Raw genomic sequence first — 19,181 nt, forward strand, 5'->3', positions numbered from 1 at the left:
CTTAAGTGGTGATGGCATTTGTGCACATTGTGCACATTGGCACTTTTTAAAAACCGTATCGTCTGGCCAATGTAAATTAGGGATGGGGCATTAAATTTAAAGTGGCGCTAATTGCATTCTATTCAGCTTGCTGTACTATCTACAGAAGGTTAATTAATTGCTCATTTAACTCTGTTTTAGAATTGGGAACTTTGACCTGTGTGTCTTCTCACCCCTTCAACTTAATTAGTGGCTGCTGAAGAACTGTCCTTCCTTTCCCCACTGCACAAGATACTTAGCTCCATTTAGGTGCTCTGTGACTTCATCTGCATGAAATCTTTCCTTAGGGTACAACAGTCCTAACCTTGCTGGGTTACCAGATATCACATTCCTTTAATTTACACATTTAACCCTTTCCAGAATTCCACCTTTGCTCTTGACCACAAGAAGCAGAGGCTTTTAATCACAAATATGTACAAATTAAAGCTAATATATCACGGGGCAAATTTAATTTGGAACAAGCTATTAAAAGGACAGATTTTATTTTATTTTTAAGAAGTACCATACTCACTTCATTTTAAACTATTGCTCAGTTTGCTGTTTTTCACTTGCACCAGAGTTATACTAAAGGCAGGTGATTCAGTCCTGCTGAACTGTAACCTGCCTGGAAACCATATGCGAGCTCTTTGAAAAGAGATCAGTGTGCAAGTGAAATAATAAAATAAACATTTAAAACTATTTCCGAAATCATTAAAAATAGACTGGAAGGAAAGAGACTTTTATTTTTATTTTACTTCTGACACTGAAACTTTGTCTGTATAATAGCAAGCTAATACAACACAGTTCACTGTAAGACATCTTGTGTGTCTATACAAGACTTGTTCCCTGCACAGGAACCCATATAAATGACTGTGGTTTATTGGAAATAAAACAAAACACAGTCTGTGGCTGGGATGTAAAACTAAGCCACTAAACATTCTTATGTGGGATAGGACTAAGCCATTTAGCATATGGGAAGGGGCCAATGTATACAGCAGCCCTCATTGCTTACCTCCAAATAAGAGTGATCAATACAGTGGTACCTCTGATTACGAATTTAATGCGTTCTGGAGGTCTGTTCTTAACCTGAAACCGTTAGCCTGAGGTACCACTTTAGGTAATGGGGCCTTCTGCTGCTGCCGCTGTGCGATTTCTGTTCTCATCCTGAGGTAAAGTCCTTAACCCGAGGTACTACTTCCGGGTTAGCGGAATCTGTAGCCTGAACTGTTTGTAACCTGAGGTGTTTGTAGCCCGAGGTACCACTGTATCAGAAAGTTTAAGTAATCACATAAAGTTTATTTAACTATGCTTAAAATGCTTTTTCCTATAGACCCCTGAGTGACAGGTGGTTCAGGATGCTTGTTTGACTGTCTTGATCCAAGACAGCAGTTTCTAAACCAGGAACCCTCCAGATACTGCTGGGTTCCCATCAGCCCCAGCCAGCACAGCCAATGGTCAACGGGAGACATAGTCTAACAACATCTGGAGGCCACAGGTTCTCCACTGTTGCTCTAGATACACACAGTTCCCCCAATGAAGCGCCACCTTAAATGTTATTAAAATGTGTCTATTACTGGAAATATTGGGGACTATCTGCTTCTAGTGCCCATGTATTTTGTCATTCTTTTGCTGAAAACACTGCGATATTGTTATATTTCTGCATTACAGACTGTGCAGCAGGCCAAACCTTTTCTTCTGATGAAACGGTTAGCTTGTCACTTGATATCAAACTGCAAACTTGGTCTAGGCTAAGGCTAAGGAATTCTTCACCAAGCATCACCTCAGGAAAATGCTGCTCTGTTCAAAACAACCAAAAGTTGAGAAAATGAAGGTTACAATGAGTCTAAAGAAGGGACTAGTAGAAGCAGTAAATTATATTGCAATTTTATGTTGTGAAATAATAATAAGAAGAAGAAGAATGACATAGCCTGCACAGAATTACCACAAGCAAGGAAAGAGGGACAACTCCACAGCCACAGTCTGCTGTTGTGCACATGAATCTCCGTATTCAAAAACAACAAGCCCATACCTTGGGGTACCGCACATACATTGCTTGCCAAAGGTCCTGTCTGAAACATTCCTGTCTGAAACACTGCTGTCATAAGTGTTTGCAATTCTGTTATATGGACCAGTGGCCCTGGCTCAGTATAAAGCAGCTTTCCTATGGGCAGAAGCAATCAGAGTTGCCTGTAATAGCCTGGGAAGTTGCCTGCTACAGAGGTGGAGTTCTCTATTAGCTACTGAAATGTCATCCCTGTATTTGCCAGCAGGTGGCCCTTGCAGAAAGAGATCTCAGCCAAACCATGCACAATACACTGGTCTACAGGCCACCCTTTAGGGTAGAAATGTAGGAGTGCGATAATAAATTTGCAAAGGCAGAAATTTACACTTAGCAGGCCCATGTCATGTGCTTTAAGTCACTTTTTCAAAGGCGATTTTTTTTCCTAGTAAGTGACCTCATCTGCTCCCTCTTACTCACTTTTAACATGCAGATGTTTTGTTTGACCCAGTTAATGTATAGCCAAAGAACTTGGATAGCATTTTTTGAATGACTTTTCATTAACATTACATAAGATTCTGAAGTAAAAGGGTTCATGAAGGCCAATAATACAACAAAAGCAGCTCTTATAATTACCCAACAGCCAATCTAAACTGAATGCAATACTTGCCTGGTTAAAGATTAAACAATTTTAAAAACCAAACCTTGAAGAGTGAGCCATTTGTCCCAGACACCAGTTTCTCCTTTGCTTATTATGCTACAAGCAAGTGACTGAAAAGGTTTCATCTGGATTTGCAAGTAATTTGATTCTAGGGTGGCCATATTTGTACTACTTCCTAGAGGCCTGTCCTATATCTGAAGGGTTGTCAGAGGACAGTCCTTTATTTGAAGGATGGTCTGGTCCAAGTCTGATTTAAATAAAAGAGAATGGCGAGACCTTGAAGTTGCCCATCAATTGTTGGTGCCTGGATGCAGAGCAGGAACATTTGTCACCATCTTCCTCGTTATGAAGAAATACACTGTATTTCTATTTAAATTATAGTAATTATTTCTAAATTTGCATCTGTACATATACATTAGCATATGAAAATTTAAAATGACTGTGTTCTCCTGTGCCCTCTTTTGCAGTTACTCATTTCATCTATTTCTGGTGCTGCATTAAGTGGCTATCTTATTTAACACCTGCCATTTTCTAATCACTGTGTTTCTAAGCACAACTGCAAATGTCACTGTGAAGGCGGCTAACTGAAAGTAGGTCTAATGTCTCAGAGAGCAAGAGCCTGTTTCACTGTAAGGAATTTTAAGCCTATGTGTTGGAAACACTTTATCTGAAGGCTATCAAAAATTTAACAGTTACAGATAGGTAGCCGTGTTGGTCTGCCATAGTCAAAACAAAACAAATTCCTTCCAGTAGCACCTTAAAGACCAACTAAGTCAGTTCTTCGTATGAGCTTTCGTGTGCATGCACACTTCTTCAGATACACAAGAAGTGTGCATGCACACGAAAGCTCATACCAAGAACTGACTTAGTTGGTCTTTAAGGTGCTACTGGAAAAAATTTAACAGACAGCCAAAAGATGTTCCTAGTCTCAGTATTTCTGTCCTGCCCACTGGGCATAGATCCGATTCATATTTTGAAAATCAGTAACATTTCCAAATAATAGAGGGTAGGGGACACATAACATTGCTGGTGCAGTCCTCCTGTATCTATCATGGACGCTACCAAAGGCAGTATAAAGTCCAGGATGAGCAGGTACATCAAACTATGGCTGTAGTAACATAGAAAATGTCGTTGCATCTCAGTACAAAACTGGAACCAGCAGCTGATTTTGAAAATGACAAAAATTCTAAGTATTTCTACCCTTTTAAGTAGATTCAATCATCTTCTTCTCTGCCTCCTCCCTCATTCTTTGCTTATGAGGAAGCAAGCAGGAATTGTCCTCCAGGCATCAATATTTCAAAACAAGAGACAACTTGGAGGTGTGTTTGATCACCTGCATAGGCGTTGGCCTGTTGCAACAGTTCAGTGCAAGTATGCACATCTGCAAAGGCGCGAATACCAAGGCAATTCGTGGGATGGAGCTGAGATTGAAGAAAGTCACAACAGTTTTGTCGAACATCCATTAGCTGTAATAGGCTGGCTGCTGGTAACAAAACCTGAAAGGCAGAGGAAAAAATGGCAGAGAATGAGCAACTATACTTCGCCTTCTTGGATAAATATTCTGTTGCAACTTGCTACAGCACAGTTGAGGAAGAGACAACGAAGCCATTTCAGAGTCAGAGGACAGACTACACATGACCAAAAAGAGAGATCTCATGCAGGCAGTCATCCTTTTTGATATCTCCCTTTCCCTTCAAAGAGGATGAAGATGTGGGACAGAATTAATAGTTCTGATATGTACGTCATAGCAAATCCACCTAAAATTACAGGATTTCTCATAAAGATTAGTATATGGAGTAGGTGGTGTTCTTAAAAAAGAAGCTAGAATACACTGTGCTATTTTTACTTCTGCATTTTTGAAATTATCCCTCACTGAATAAATCATTGCTCATTACCTCATTCTTCACAGCATTTTGATTTTACCACTATGTTCAGGCCACATTCCCCATTTGTTGTTTTAATACCGCACTGTAAGTGTGCGCAGCTTCCTTATGGTGTAGAAAGGGCTACACGTTATTGCCCTACATGTTTTACAAGCCATGAACATACATTACAAAGCTGATACAGCCTCTAACCTCAGGAGAAATTATATACAGTCATTGTAATGAGCAATAACTTAACATGTACAGTAGTTGCAGCCCTCTTGAATACAAAGAATGTGGTCCTCAAGGTCAAAGAAGCCAGTCATCATAGAAACTTTACATCTCCACACAAAAAAAACACTTCTTTATGAACGGCACTGGTACATCAGCACCTGCTGTCCAACTTCACCATGAATCATTTTCCATTACAGGCAGCAAACTGTTAGTATATCCAAAGGGCTCATACTGCTGAAAGAATCATATCTGTATGTGACATTCTGGTGATGTCAATGATATCTACAGTACTGAATGAAGGCAGATTGAGAAGATGGCCTGGGGCACTTACATTTGTTTATCTGCCAGGAAGACTCCTCACCAGCTTTAGCAATGAAAAAGCCGTTTTTTAAAAGGCAAGGCCCTTTTAAAAGCTAAACAGTATTAATGTCACTCTTTCCCTCACTGCTAAATATGCATTTACTCTGTTGGAATCAAGCAAACTCATAAGCAGGTCTCCAAGGAATGATCTAGAAAAGCATGACAAATATCGTTAAAGACTTACCTTGCCATTACACTGTGTTGGCAAGAAGAAAACTGTGTTCATCCACTGCCTCAACTCACTTCATCCCAAAAGAACAGTAGTAAAACTGCAACGTGCCCTGGGGTGCATTCACTGTACTATTCCAGCAAGAAAAATCCAACCCAGCTGGATCACACAGGAATATTACAAATCAGTAACTTTTTCAGAGAATGCTAACCCCCAACAGGCAACAATAAAACACAGAAATTAATTAAGCTATGGGCTCTGGCTCCCAAACACTTTTGATTCCTAGCACAGATTAACTTAAATTAGCAAAAGGAAACTAATAACAACTGTTTCTTTTTTCCAGCAATTTCCTAGAACTGCTTCGGTGTATTGGAATTCCACTAATATGATACAAGTTTCAGTGTAGTTTTTGAACAACAGTTCCAAGTAAAGGGCAAATTCACATCTATGCTAATTATCTGTGAACCACATAGCCCCGTTTCTTGCTACAAAGATGGCCTAGATTGCCTACCAGGGCAGTAGTTCAGGCTCATACTTACCCTCCTTTTCTTGCGCATTCCAATTCCCTTCCTCACTTTCCAGTTTGTGAGAACTATGTCTCAAACCAGGTCTTTCCTGATCCACAACACTGGACCCTGTTATTACTGAACACCTGTTTTTATCTGTTTTTATCATGCTGTGTTATTGTTTTTATATTGCAGGCCACACTGAGACCTTTAAACACTAAGCGGCCTGCATTGCAGGGGGTTGGAACAGTTAGAATTGTATAGCCGGAAGCGACCCTATGATTTAAAGGGCTTTCAAACAAGCATATAACAACTATAATGTTCTATGGCATACAAATCAGATAAACTATGGTTAACTACAAACCACAGTTTGCATCCAAACAAGAACTGGAAACCACAGATCAGACTGGGATTCTGGTTTGTATTAAAACTATGGCATACTATGATAATCATAGTTTGCCTTATATTCTGATAAAATGGCAAACTAGTTACTGAGAACCAAACAAAGAGAAGGAACGTGCGAGCGCACAAGGAATGGTGCCAACATCCTTGGTTGTGATGTCTGAACAAGACCATTGCCCCTCGGTTTTGCCATTCCTCCCCCCGCCCCGACCCCATATAAGAACAATAATAATTAACTTTTAAAATTCCACATATTGCTTATATACTGAATGTGAAATTCTTCAAACGTTCTAAATTGTTACATAAATGTCTGGAGCCAAATGACTGCTGCTCTACAGCACTTGATACAATTATTCAGCCGTGACAGAAATTAAACTGGTTTGGGAATACTTGTATTAAATAGCAGAGCAGGGACCCCCTGGGACAAAGTGGCACTGGCCTGCAATGTTTCCACTAAAAATACTCAAAGACAGGCAGCAGCATTATCCAATGGTGGAAATATCTAAGCACATTATTTGTGAATCCACATGATCTTTCAGCAGCAGGCCTGTCCATTAAAACAGAGTTCAGGGCCTTCAACAATTATATCAGTGAAGCATTCAGCCTCATCACTTTTCAAGTGCCAAATCCAAATTATCTAAACACAGAAGACTGCCATTGATTTAAGTTAAAGTGCTTTGACCCTGGATGCTTAACTTGTACCTAAGTCATTGTCATGATCTACATGATGATCTTATAACCCACCAAGGAACATGAGAAACTTCCTTACCCCAAGTCAGACCATTGGTCCATGTAGCTCAGTAATGTCTACACTGACCAGCAGTGGATGGATCTCCAAGGTTTCACACAGGGGTCTCTCCCAGCTCTCCCTGAGATGCCATGGATTGCATCTGGAATCTTCTGCATGCAAAGCAAATGCTCTCTTACTAAGCTTTGGTTAATATGTTCCAAAATCTCAAAGGGCTCTGAGGGTTAAGTGAAGATAGGGCAGCCAACATGGTGCTTCCCAGATGCTTCAACTACAACTCCTACCACCTCAACTACTGGCTAAGCTGGCTGCTGGGAATTGTAGACCACAGCATCTGTAGGGCACCAAGTTGGCTACCCCAATGTAAAATCTTCTGATAAAGGTACCCCTGACCATTAGGTCCAGTCGCGGACTACTCTGGGGTTGTGGCACTCATCTCGCTCTATAGGCCGAGGGAGCCAGTGTTTGTCTGCAGACAGCTTCCGGATCATGTGGCCAGCACGACCAAGCACTTTTGGCGAACCAGAGCAGTGCACGGAAATGCCGTTTACCGCCAGAGCGGTACCTATTTATCTACTTGCACTTGACGTGCTTTCGAACTGCTAGGTGGGCAGGAGCTGGGACCGAACAACGGGAGCTCACCCTGTCACAGGGATTCGAACCGCCAACCTTCCGATCAGCAAGCCCTAGGCTCAGGGGTTTAGACCACAGGGCCACCCACATCCCAAACCATGAATATAAGCTCTTAAATTCTCTCTCACTCTACAATTGCAATAGTGTAACATTACTGAGTCCTGATTTTACACCAATGCTGTACAAAATCTTTTAAATGCACAATATTTTTGACCCCAGAATTCTAAATCTAAGCAGAGACAGCTGGAGAATGGAGAAAAAATTATTACCAGTATAATCACAGTATTTCCCACATATTATAGACTTACTCCTAAATGTGTGTAGAAAGCTACCTTAAACATCAAATTTGCCATTCAGTTACAATGTGACTACCCAGAAGATGCCCTCTTTAGGGAAGACGTGTAGAACATAATTTAATTTTATGAAGAAACATTGCAGAATTCTATTGTTGAACATAATGAATGGTTGTAATGATGGTGATATGACCTGATTTCCAGGCACATCCTGAAAGATCTCTAACTTCAGTTCCTAGGTAATCTTTTATTATTGGAGTCATTTTAATCTCACCTTTAAAAATGAAAAATTATGAAGGCAACTTACATAAGTAAAACACTAAAGCAAGTTCATCATAAAAACTATGTACAAAAAAAGGGAGAAAATCACTCATGGTAAGCCTTGGAAAATAATTTTTTTAAAATCAATTTATTGATCTCCCCAGGAAGGGAGCCACCACTAAAAAGGCACCTTTAAGCTCTCCTCACCTGAACATTTTCTTCTGTGACCTCTATCTCAGCAGTGTAGATGTAATCAATCAGCTTACTTAAGGTTAGTCCATCAACATCTTTGATCTCAATCTTCTTTGCTTTGCTTTCAGTCATATCTCCTGAAATTCAATTTTAAAAATAAATCCCCCCAAAAAATATGGTTTGTGTTTCTATTTCCCCCACCCTACCCCCTTAGGTTCAACTGAGCACGTGAAGAAATTTCTACCTATCCGTCTTAACAAAAACAAAAATAATTTTAGCACATTCTAAACAGTGATCCCATTTCTAGATGTCTAAGAAATACTACCAAGTTTATGATTCCCACTTTCAAAATTGCTTTTAAAAATCTGTTTGGCAAGTTAAGGCATCTCTGCTGCACAGCTTTGAGAACAGATAGCTACAGTTCATACAATTGAAAAGCCAATATTCTTTTCTTTTTTTAACAATGTTTTAAAGCAGCTGGCCCTGCTTGATACTCTTCCATGAAGAAAGACAGAAATATTCTTTGTTCCCTTTTCTACATTCTTAAAAGGAACAGAAGCCAACAGGCTACTATCGTTATACTCACTCAATAGGATTGCTCTTCCTTTGAAGAAAACCTGTCTACAAAAGAAAGGAATTGGTAACTTGCATGTATCTTAAGATTCCATGCATTTATTTTGCAGCAGTACTTTCCATTGGAAAGTACGTCCATGTCTGTATTCCGTGACATAGCCTTCAAATGGGAGGTCTGTATAAGGGACAGGCCAGAATATCTGGTGTCCACTGCAAGTTGTACCAAATGTATGTACTTTTGAATGGCTTTTCTGTTTGTCATGTGTGCGAAACAATAGAAGTTATTATGATGGAAGTTGCAAATTCAATTAGTAGCTTTCTATTACAAGTTCTACTAGCATGATATTGTCAAGCTTCACAGTTCTACTCCTGTCTTAACCAAGTGGTAAGGATTCCCTACATTTGCCAACATGGTCGGATGGCCACCTGCACTAGTGATCCAGGGCAATTGACATTTGAGGAGGAAAGGCACTCCTCCAACCTGCAGTGTTCTATGGCTGGAGTCATCTTCTGAGGTAGTGATGGGGAACCTGTGGCCCTCCAGATGTTGTTGCACTACAATTTCCATCACTCACCACTGGCCATGCTGCCTGGGTATGATGGGAGTTGAAGTCCAACAAGCTCTGGAGGGCCAAAGGTTTGCCATGTCTGTTTTAAGGAATACCATCCCCTGCTTTTTCATGTTGCAAAATACCAAGTGTTATTTATTTTTTTGAAAGATTGAAATACCCATATCTCTCGTGGAGGAGGCACACATAGAAAGACCTCACATGATTATCACAGGGTCTGGATTGATTTATGTGGGGTTTGGCGGTCCTTGAAGTATGGCGGTCGTGAGCCATTTGAGGCTTTATAGGTCAAAACTATCACTTTGAATTGGGCCCAGAAACTAACTTTCAGCCAGTGTAGTCCAGCCAGGATCGGTGTAATATGCAAGCCAACTCAATGTATACAGTGTGATTGCTTAGTTGTGAAATATATACAGTCCTAGATGTAGGTAGCTGTTTGGGGCTGTAACAGAGGAGCTGCAATTGGTCCTCTTACTAAGAGGAAAAATTTGCAATCTCTTATCATTTGCACAAACTGCCACCCCATCCATGGAGGGAGCAGCTTGAGGGTGGGCGTTTGAGCTCATACAGCATTTATTTTTGCTGGCTCTTCTTTATAAGTGCTATAGAAAGAGAGAGTGCTGATGTCAGGCAAGGCTCTTTTGAGCTATTTGTGTATTTGATGTATTTGTACAATAGCTGAGTAACTCTAACTTTAGATCAGTTGTGCTTGAAAGCTTGAGTCTAGGTTTTATTAAATTGTTGTATAATTTCTCCTCTTTTCTGTCATTTTATGCAGCTGAAGGTCAGCAACTAAATCAGCACTGAACTGGCCTGTGGGCCAAACACTGAACTGAGGGGGTCACAGTTTTCCTCGATCTCATTCACTGGTGGAAGAAGTATGGTAATTGGAAAGGAACTGTTAGGGTGGCAGCCCCTGCCCTGTAGAACTGCCTACCAGTAGAGATTCAGCAGGAACCCTTCCTCCTTGCCTTTAGATGTCTTTCGTTTAGACAGGCCTCTACAACATGAATTTCTTTTATTTTAACCAATTAGAATTTATTTATGCCTTTTCACTGATATTTCTGTTGATTTTGTTTTTATATGCAGTATTCCCTTTTGCTATTTTTGTTATGGAAGTATAGATTATGAATTCATAAATAAATGAACCAAAATAAAGCTGTCTCATACATGGTCTGAAAATTTGCCCATCTGGCCCACTGCAGTCTTCTCTGACTAGCAGTGGCTCTTCAGGGTCTCAGGCAAGGAGGAAGGCCTTTTCCTCCACCTGTTTAATTTAACTAGAGATCCCAGGGATGGAACATTCTGGCTACAAAGTACATGCGTTACTAGAATCTTTCCTCTGTTCCTGCCATCTTAGGCCAAGAAGGACTGTGAAGAGGCTGTGTTACAAGTTCATACTGGCTTCCATAGTGAGTATTAAAAGGGAGAAGGGATGAAATAGGGGCAATCACATGTGTCACTGCTTGGCAACCACATAAGCATCTTTTAACTTAGTTTATTGTTAATCAAGAAGCAGAAAGGGATAATGGCATGGTAGCATGGCAACCACATGACTTTCACCTCCCCTGTCCTGCTGTTTTGAATTAAGATTAGTACAGAAGTGATTGCCACTGGTGCACCTTAATTTAAAGTGACCCAGTGATGATTAGGATTAGGTCCCAACCTCTTCCATCTTCACTCTGGGGCCAGAAGGTGTCCTTAAAGAGCCAGATCCACCAACTGCTCACTAATTTAGGTCCTTACCTACATTTCACCTTTGCAGGAGTCAACCTGAACAAGTAGTATCAGCACGGCTATTAAAATACACTTTAAACTAGCACCTGATACTTCTAAGGGCCAATTCTCACAAGACAAGCGTCTTACATGGAAGTGTTCTGATTTTTTAAAAAAACAAAACCCTATATGGACCCCACATGTTGCATGTCACATGAGATGAGTACACAGATGTCTATTTTGCCACTCGCCACTTAAACAAGGAGTAAAGTAACTATGGTTTGCAACTGCAATAGCTATTGTGAAAGAAGAAAATCCACACCTTACCTCAAAAGCAAGCTATCAGGTGTAAAATATATTAATGGTGCTATATACTTCCACAATTAAATTAATTACCAAACCATTTTCTGTAAAACAGTCATTCAGAAATCTGTGTTATTCCCCATGCAGTGTCTTTTGTTCTCTTATAGCAAAATTCCTAAGGACTAGTTCACATGTTAAAGCTGCTACATACAGAGAGTGAGACAAAGCAAAGAAAGGGAGGCAAAGTAAATGTGGTGGTGTTTTTGCAGGAATCAGTGGCAGCACACAGGCTGAATCCCCACAAAATATCCCTCAAATCTCAGCCTCAGGCTCACCTACAAACTTGAGCCCGGGCCCATGGCAGCCTTAACATGAAAATGGTCTCCATTATGGAGCTTACTCCGATCTTTGACATGCCTCACCAGTACAATCAAGTCTGGGATGAATGCTCCTAATGCAGGATACGTTATCTGGAAACGCACACAAATGGCTGTTCACATAGTAAATTATAAACCTCATGTTTCCTTCCCCCCGCCCCACATATAGAACACCTTTAAAAACAGTCACAGGTCTATACTCAAACTCTAATGGATACCAAATAGAACTAATCTGCATCTTAGAATCTGCACCCTACACTAGAACCCAACACATAGCTTGACTCCAAATATATTTTAATCAGCAAATAACAGTTATTTGCTCAAACGCCCAAAGATACCTGTAAACATTGCACAGAAATACGGACTGCAGGCTGCCAGGACAATACGATGGGCTTCGATCTCAACATCTTCAGCAACAATCACCACATCACAGAGAAGCTGCTTGCTGTGAAGACACCAAAAAGTCATGGTTTCAGAATGTGATTCCAAACTGCACTTTCTATATGCAGACTTGAAATGGTCTAGTTTCCTTGAATGACTCTTCTGCTATACAGCACTATTAAGGGGGATGGGGAGGTGCTTGCTGTAGCCTCTATAGGCAGCCCTCTGGAATATTCAGTTCATTTTTAATTAACAAACATGACAATTTAGCTAGATTTCAAGGTTATAGTCTCGCAAATCTTATTTCAATATGTGGGTGAATTCAAGATCCAAGTGTTCAAACATACAAAGAACTGTTAAAAAAAACTCATCCATTTTGATGAATACTGAGCTGAATATATTTATATCTACAGCTTATGCAAAAGGTTTTTTTCCTCTGTAATTATGTGTAGGTGTCTTAAGACCAGTAATCCATTATTGGATGTCAAGTAATTTCTAAATAAATGGGAATAGCACGAAGAAACATCTTTGGAGGGGCTTTGTCTTTGATTCAAAGCAGTTGGTAACACAGCAGTAGCCTCATCAGTCTTGCATTGAGTCTCCTCCCTCTTCAAGCCCTTCCAAAAAAAATTACCCCCAAAGAGAACATACACTTACCTCAAACCTCCTGCATTGTCCTCAAAACAAGAGGCTAGACCACACATGAATGGTAGAGAACCAGCGCCCCCCCACCAGATGATTCCCAACACTGCCATGCCTGCTACCAATAGGCCTGCTAGGAGGAAGAGACCATTTGTGATGGCTGCCAAGAAGCAGATGTTGGCAACTTATTTCCCTCCCAGCCTTTCTAGTTTGTACATGTTCCCTGTACAAGGAGTTTGCAAAGGGACTTAGTGGGCAGCAGCAGCAAAGGCCACTGTAGCTCAAATTGTGCATTATCTGCTTGGGGATGCCACACACAAAAAGGACTTGCCACTGGGATATCCCAGGTGGAGAGGCAGCAGATACAGAGAATGAATAGTAAGAGCAGGCAACACAATAGAAAAGGGTAAGGAAACTCTCCTCCCTCCCATGCCCCATACACCCCCCACTGACCCCCTAAAATAGCATCCTAGCCACATAGAGCACACTAGCCTCCAGCCACTAGGGTTCTTGCAGCACACAAGTCTAGCACACTACACAACAGCTAGGGAAAGGAGGGGACTCCACAGGTTAAGCTAAGAAGGAGGCCTCTTGCTGGCTTTCCACTACCAAGGTCACCATGTCTGGACAAGGGTCACCATGTCTGGACAAGGGCCACCATGTCTGGACAAAGGCCACCTGTTCTCAGTCCATCCTCTGTGACAGTGAAGGCTCAAAGCACAGCTGCTATCACTGACACTAGCCAGTCCAGGAACTCCAAGCTAAATGGGAAGGTGGAAGCACCTGTTATTGACATAATACCTACCCACTATATACTTTACAGTGTGGGGAGGAGAGGAATGCAAGGGACTCTGCCTGAAATCGATGCATTTGTGGCCGCTTGACCTCCTACAGAAATGGCCACTGGCTGACCCAGCAGAGATACGTATGGAGTAAAGCGCAGCTCACCCCCCCCACCCCCCCGCTCGCCTGTCCCCAGTCATCATTAAGTTCTCACTGGTCCAGACTTGCCATGTGCGTAATATTGCCATGGAAATCAGCCTTTGCTAAAAACAACAGATTTAAGGCATTCAAGCAAATGCCACAATTTAGTTCTACTACAGCTCAGCAGCAGCAGGGAGCCAAAAGCATAAATCGGTAATAAGCACACAAGGAAAGAGACAACAGAGGCTTAAGGGCAGCTGTAGTCTTACATGTTCAAAAGGGCATCATGCACAAGAGAAGCCATTAGTTTCCACAAAGAGCAGCACTGTCATACGCTCCCCCATTATCCCCCACTGCACTCAAGTTACAAAAGGAATAAGCTAATATTATATCACTCCAAGTACATATTCCACATAACTTAGGCAGCCAAGTGCTCAGGCACATAAGCAACTTTACTCCAGTCCCCTCCTGTTCTGTGACAGCAGACTAGAAGTAGAAGCTATCAGCCCCAAGATAACGGAGGGGGGGGGTAGGACTCTTCACATAATGCTGATGCCCCTTTTGACATTACAGACATGATGCCAGGAGTGCTGTTCCATGTGTTCATCTGATAGCATTGCCATAACGCTTAAGAGCACATCACCATTTGGATCATTATCAAGGAATTTTTGCCCAGCAATTTGGTGGCAAGCCTTTATGCATTATAGCATCTGCAGCAATTCCGCAGCCACCTCTGAAGAGTGCTATAGTCCTGTCATGGTCAGAGTGTGTTGCAATTCAAGAACAGTCGAACCACTGAAGTCAAACGGAATCCGTTCTGGAAGTCCATTCCACTTCCAAAATGTCCAGAAACCAAGGCGCAGTTTCCAATTGGCTGCAGGAAGGCAGCCAAAATGGCTGCCTTGAATTTATGTTTCCTAGGGGATCTGCATATAGTATACACCATATCATAGGCAATACAATAAGATTTTGCTGCAGATGTTGATATGCACAAATCTGTTATGAGCCAATCAAAGTCAAGCACTTTTATGTATGAGAAACTAAATCTCATCGGATAGCAGGGAATAAATATCTGACCCACAAATAACTCTTTAATCTACCCTGGGCACAACAGAGACATTTTGGATTCATTTACTGCATCTCTAAATAATGTATGGCAGGCAGATATGTAATCAGATTAAGCTCAAAAAAAGATGACAAACTCAGACACACAGACCCCTATCTTAATTACATACATGATTATTGTTTACCCTAGAGCCAATTTTTATAGACAAATGTGGGGCCAATGATGGACTGAACAAGGAATTGTGGTATTTAAAACAAAATAGACTTAACAGTAGAATAACATAGGAACCTAAACAGGCTCTTTTAGCCAACATGAAATTTCTAACTGGTGTGCAAAAGGATTGGTAGTCAAACAGAAATCAATTTGCACTAACCATTTTTCTCTGCAATTAGGCGTAGGTGTTGTAATACGTGTAACACTAGATTATCACTTTTTAAATAGCTCTGATCTTCTGGAGAACTTGATTATGTGGTGATTTGCACCAAATGAAAAAGCGCACCAAGCATTCCTTTTATTTAAAGAGAGATTCTTTTACTGTGGGAACATTTGAAAATGTTTAAGTGGGTTTATAAAAAAATATTTTGTTTTTAGCAAAGCAGCAACAAGCATGTTTGTGTAAAGGGAAGCAGCAGCAAAGGCCTCCAAACATGTAGTACTATGCTTGCTTCTTTCTACTGAATAACCTGTCAGCTATCTTGATTTGTACTGAAAGTAGAATAATTCCAAGCCATTTCAAATATCATACTTATAATATGCTTGATATCCTCCTGTGGCTGACTTCAATATCACAACACTCACACCAATAATGTCACAGCAGTAACACTGGAGGCAGCAATGCTTCTGAATACCAGTTGCTAGAAACCACAGGAGAGGAGAATGTTCTTGTGTTCAAATCCTGCTTGACGGTTTCCCCCACAAGGATCTGATTGGTCACTGTGAGAACAGGATGCTGAACTATAGATAGGCCAATGGCCTGATCCAGCAGGCTCTTCATGTTCCTATGAAGTTTTGCATCAAGCGACTGATCTGAATAACCTAAGAACTTTCCACACTAGCATAAAAGCACCATCCTTGTGTGAGAACTACCTGTGTGATCTGGGAGACCAACATGACACAGAACTTTGTATTTTGAGACACAACCCTGCTTCAAAGCAATGCTCGAACGGAACCTCTTTTTTATAAAGTAAATATGTAGCTTAGATGCCTCCTGTTCAAACTAACAAGCGGCAAGTGCATGACAATGCAAATTGAGCACAAGAAGTACCTCCTTAGTTCATTCATGACTTTGAATGCCTTTCCCATGTGACAAGGATTGATGGTCACTGTTCGCTGGTCCTTATCTTCATCTTCCTCAAGTGGTTGGGGGGATCTCTTGATGCTAAAGACAAGGGGAGAAAGGAAGTTGATTTTTTTTTTAATTCTCAATAAATAATGGAAAATATGACCCAATAACAATTCATGCAAAACTACTGGCATGCTCACTAACCGTGGTATCACAGTTTCATGGTTTTATCTGGCAGCTGTCTCCACTATGTTCTGAAGTGTAACTAGAGCACCCTTTTAAGATCTCAGCTATGCTGTACATGCCTTCTACACAACTATGTGAAATATGTGCTAGAGAGGCATGCATAAGTTTTTTTCCTGAACTGCTACAAATATTTGTGGATCCTAGACTTGGGCATTTCACATTTCAGGTAAGACATATGCATATCTACCCACTTCTGAAAAAATTAAGAAAGGCAAACGGAAATTGATCATTTGGGTTTCAAAACTACAACAGTCAGGTTACAGTGGTTTTATCATTGATCTCTTATCTACTGAACACACACAAAAAAAAACCATCTCAGCCCAATACTTTTTATTAAACCTAGAATAGGCAAGTGTATAAACTATTCTGCACATTGTCAAGACGCAGGAATAGTGTGAGTCACACATCCTTTTTCCATGCATCCAAGCACTGTGCAAAGGGGAACTTGCACATTTTCTCTGCAGGAGTCACTTATACATCCTCTATAGTTAACATGCAAAACAACCCAATTAATCCCTCTGCCCAAGACTGAAGGTCAGTTCATATTACCTTAAAAGGAATGAATGTAGGTGTACAGAATGAGTCTTTTTCACTACATGTCCAGTTCCTAATGTTTCAATAAATGTACATCTATTATGTGGGCACAAACAACTGTCAGTGCACAATGGAAATCAGTACTTAGTTAAGCAGTAAAACAAAATGCACAGCCACCTCACTATATGCCATAAAAATTAGTCCATGTGTCCTTTCTGTGTAATTTCTGTGCAATTTCATGGTCTTATGAACTGGACCTTAAATAAAAGACCCCAAACCCTTGTTTAATTTAAAATGCATAAAGATACTCAGAGTTAATGTATTTCCTTAATGTAAAAAAGGCAGGTTATAGATCTAAAGGCAATGGAAACAAACAAAACAATCTTGCCAAACCAGTTTCCCCTCTAAACAAAGAGACAAAACAAAACACATTCCCTAACAGCACTGCCAATACAGCTGTATGCAAATACTTCCGTAAAGGGCCTGAACCATTTCCTAAAGAGAGAGGCCCAATTTAAACATAACGCTGGGCAAGACAGAATTCAGCCATGGGGTGTTCCATACACCAGCTTCACATTTAAACTAGGCCATCAGCCCCTGCACATGCAAGCCACAGACCTCTGGTGTGGTAGCAGTGTATGCACAAGGAAAGGCAACACAGTTCACAAAAAGTGCTGGTGAACAGAATGCTGCAGTAAAGTTTGCCTTACACACCCAACATATAGGTTAAATCGAGCTCGAGATTCCTTTGAAAACATTTTGTAGAATCCTTCCAGATATATTTTTGCACACCTTACTGTAGCTCTGTTTTTATCACCACCAGTATATATTGTTGGGGGCGGGGGGGAAGGCCCATGAAATACCAGGAAGGAGGCTGAGGTGAAAGGAATGTTCCAGTATCTTGCCTCATCCCTTTCTAGTACACTCTATCCCTTTCAGCCACCTCTTCATTCTAGCTTTCCTATCTTCCTCTTCATTCTCTCTCTCTCTTTCACTCTCTCTCTCTCTTTCACTCTCTCTCTCTCTCTCTCACACACACACACACACATTTTTCCATGTATAAGACTAGTTTTTACCAAAAAATTGTGTTTAAAATTGGGGCTCGTCTTATACACAGGTAGTGCTGAGGGGTGTTTTCTTAATTTGGAGTCCCCCAAAATAGGGGGCGTCTTATACACAGAAAAATATGGTGTGTGTATATACACACACACAAACACAGAGAGAGAAATATTCTTGTGGCACTCTCCTCCATCCACCCATCCAAATAAGCCTCTGGTTCTTTCCCAAAATACAGTACTTTAGTCTTCTGTATAGGAATGAATGACAATTACCTACTTATGTAGGGGGGGAAGTAGATGTATCGCTGGGCCAGTTATTATAGCAGAGGCGAAACCCTTTCTTAGCCCCTCATGTTCTGAGGCATTAAGAATCCATATTGCTCCTAACTGCACAGCCTGAGGCCTGTGGCCTTACTTGGGATCTCCAGTATAGCCCATGACAGTTAACAGACTTCACACCATCAGGGCTTCTCCTTAGCTGGGGAAAGAGAGCTTTACCTTCCCGTGACTGCTACCACACACCTCAACACCAGTTTCTTCCCCACTTCCATTTAAACTAGCTGCACAGCGGTCTTCGAATATGGTACTTGGAATATGCCAGGATAGCATAGGCTACCAAGGCAAAATTGATGTGAATTGCAGAGGCAGCAATTCCCTTTGCTCCTGGGAAAACAAACATGGGTGATGGGAATGTTCAGGATGTCAGATTGAAGAGGCTGTTGTAGGAAGCAGTGCTGTGCAATAAATCGCCATATCGTTGAATACCGGTATTGAAATAACATCATGATAAGTGATAAGGCAATATACTGGTGAACAAAAGGTGAAGACTTAACATCTTTGCTCTCTCCCTCCTAACCAAAAGAAATGATAAATGATAAGAAACGATGATAAACCCTCACACCTCTCCATCAGAGCAATTACGTTACTTGAGGAGGGGAACTAGCAAGGTCAATGGGGGTGTGTGGCACAGAGAAAGATCACCGCCTAGAAAGTACCCCAAAGTAAAGACAATAAAGACAACACTCAGAGGGCTACATTCAGTCCTAGGCCTGAGGGGTCATATCAAAAAATGTTGTCCTGTGAGCAAAAGGACTTCCACAAGCAGAACAGGATTTCCACTCCTGCACCAAAGGGTTGGGCAAACCCTTGAAACAGATTTGGGGGTGCCGGGG

At 41.1% G+C, this 19,181-nt stretch overlaps 1 protein-coding gene across 10 annotated transcripts in view; it reads right to left on the reverse strand.

Annotated features, from left to right (window-relative positions):
* KLHL3 (kelch like family member 3) overlaps nt 1-19,181 on the reverse strand; it is a 51,767-nt gene that overhangs the window by 16,462 nt on the left and 16,124 nt on the right. For 7 of the 10 annotated variants that reach the window (XM_081850360.1, XM_081850361.1, XM_081850362.1 and 4 more), the window contains 5 exons: nt 16,154-16,267; nt 12,215-12,321; nt 8,354-8,475; nt 4,012-4,174; nt 1,706-1,815 (listed from right to left, as the gene is read on the reverse strand). In XM_081850360.1, coding sequence (XP_081706486.1) covers nt 1,706-1,815; nt 4,012-4,174; nt 8,354-8,475; nt 12,215-12,321; nt 16,154-16,267 — 616 coding nt within the window. Of the gene's footprint in view, nt 1-1,705; nt 1,816-4,011; nt 4,175-5,318; nt 5,463-8,353; nt 8,482-8,924; nt 8,960-12,214; nt 12,324-16,153; nt 16,268-16,966; nt 17,169-19,181 lie in introns of those variants that run through there. The other 3 variants (XM_081850364.1, XM_081850366.1, XM_081850358.1) reach the window with 3 other exon arrangements.

The sequence above is a fragment of the Podarcis erhardii genome, assembly GCF_964252035.2.
Source record: "Podarcis erhardii genome assembly, chromosome: 2".
Classification (NCBI taxonomy): Eukaryota; Metazoa; Chordata; class Lepidosauria; order Squamata; family Lacertidae; genus Podarcis; species Podarcis erhardii.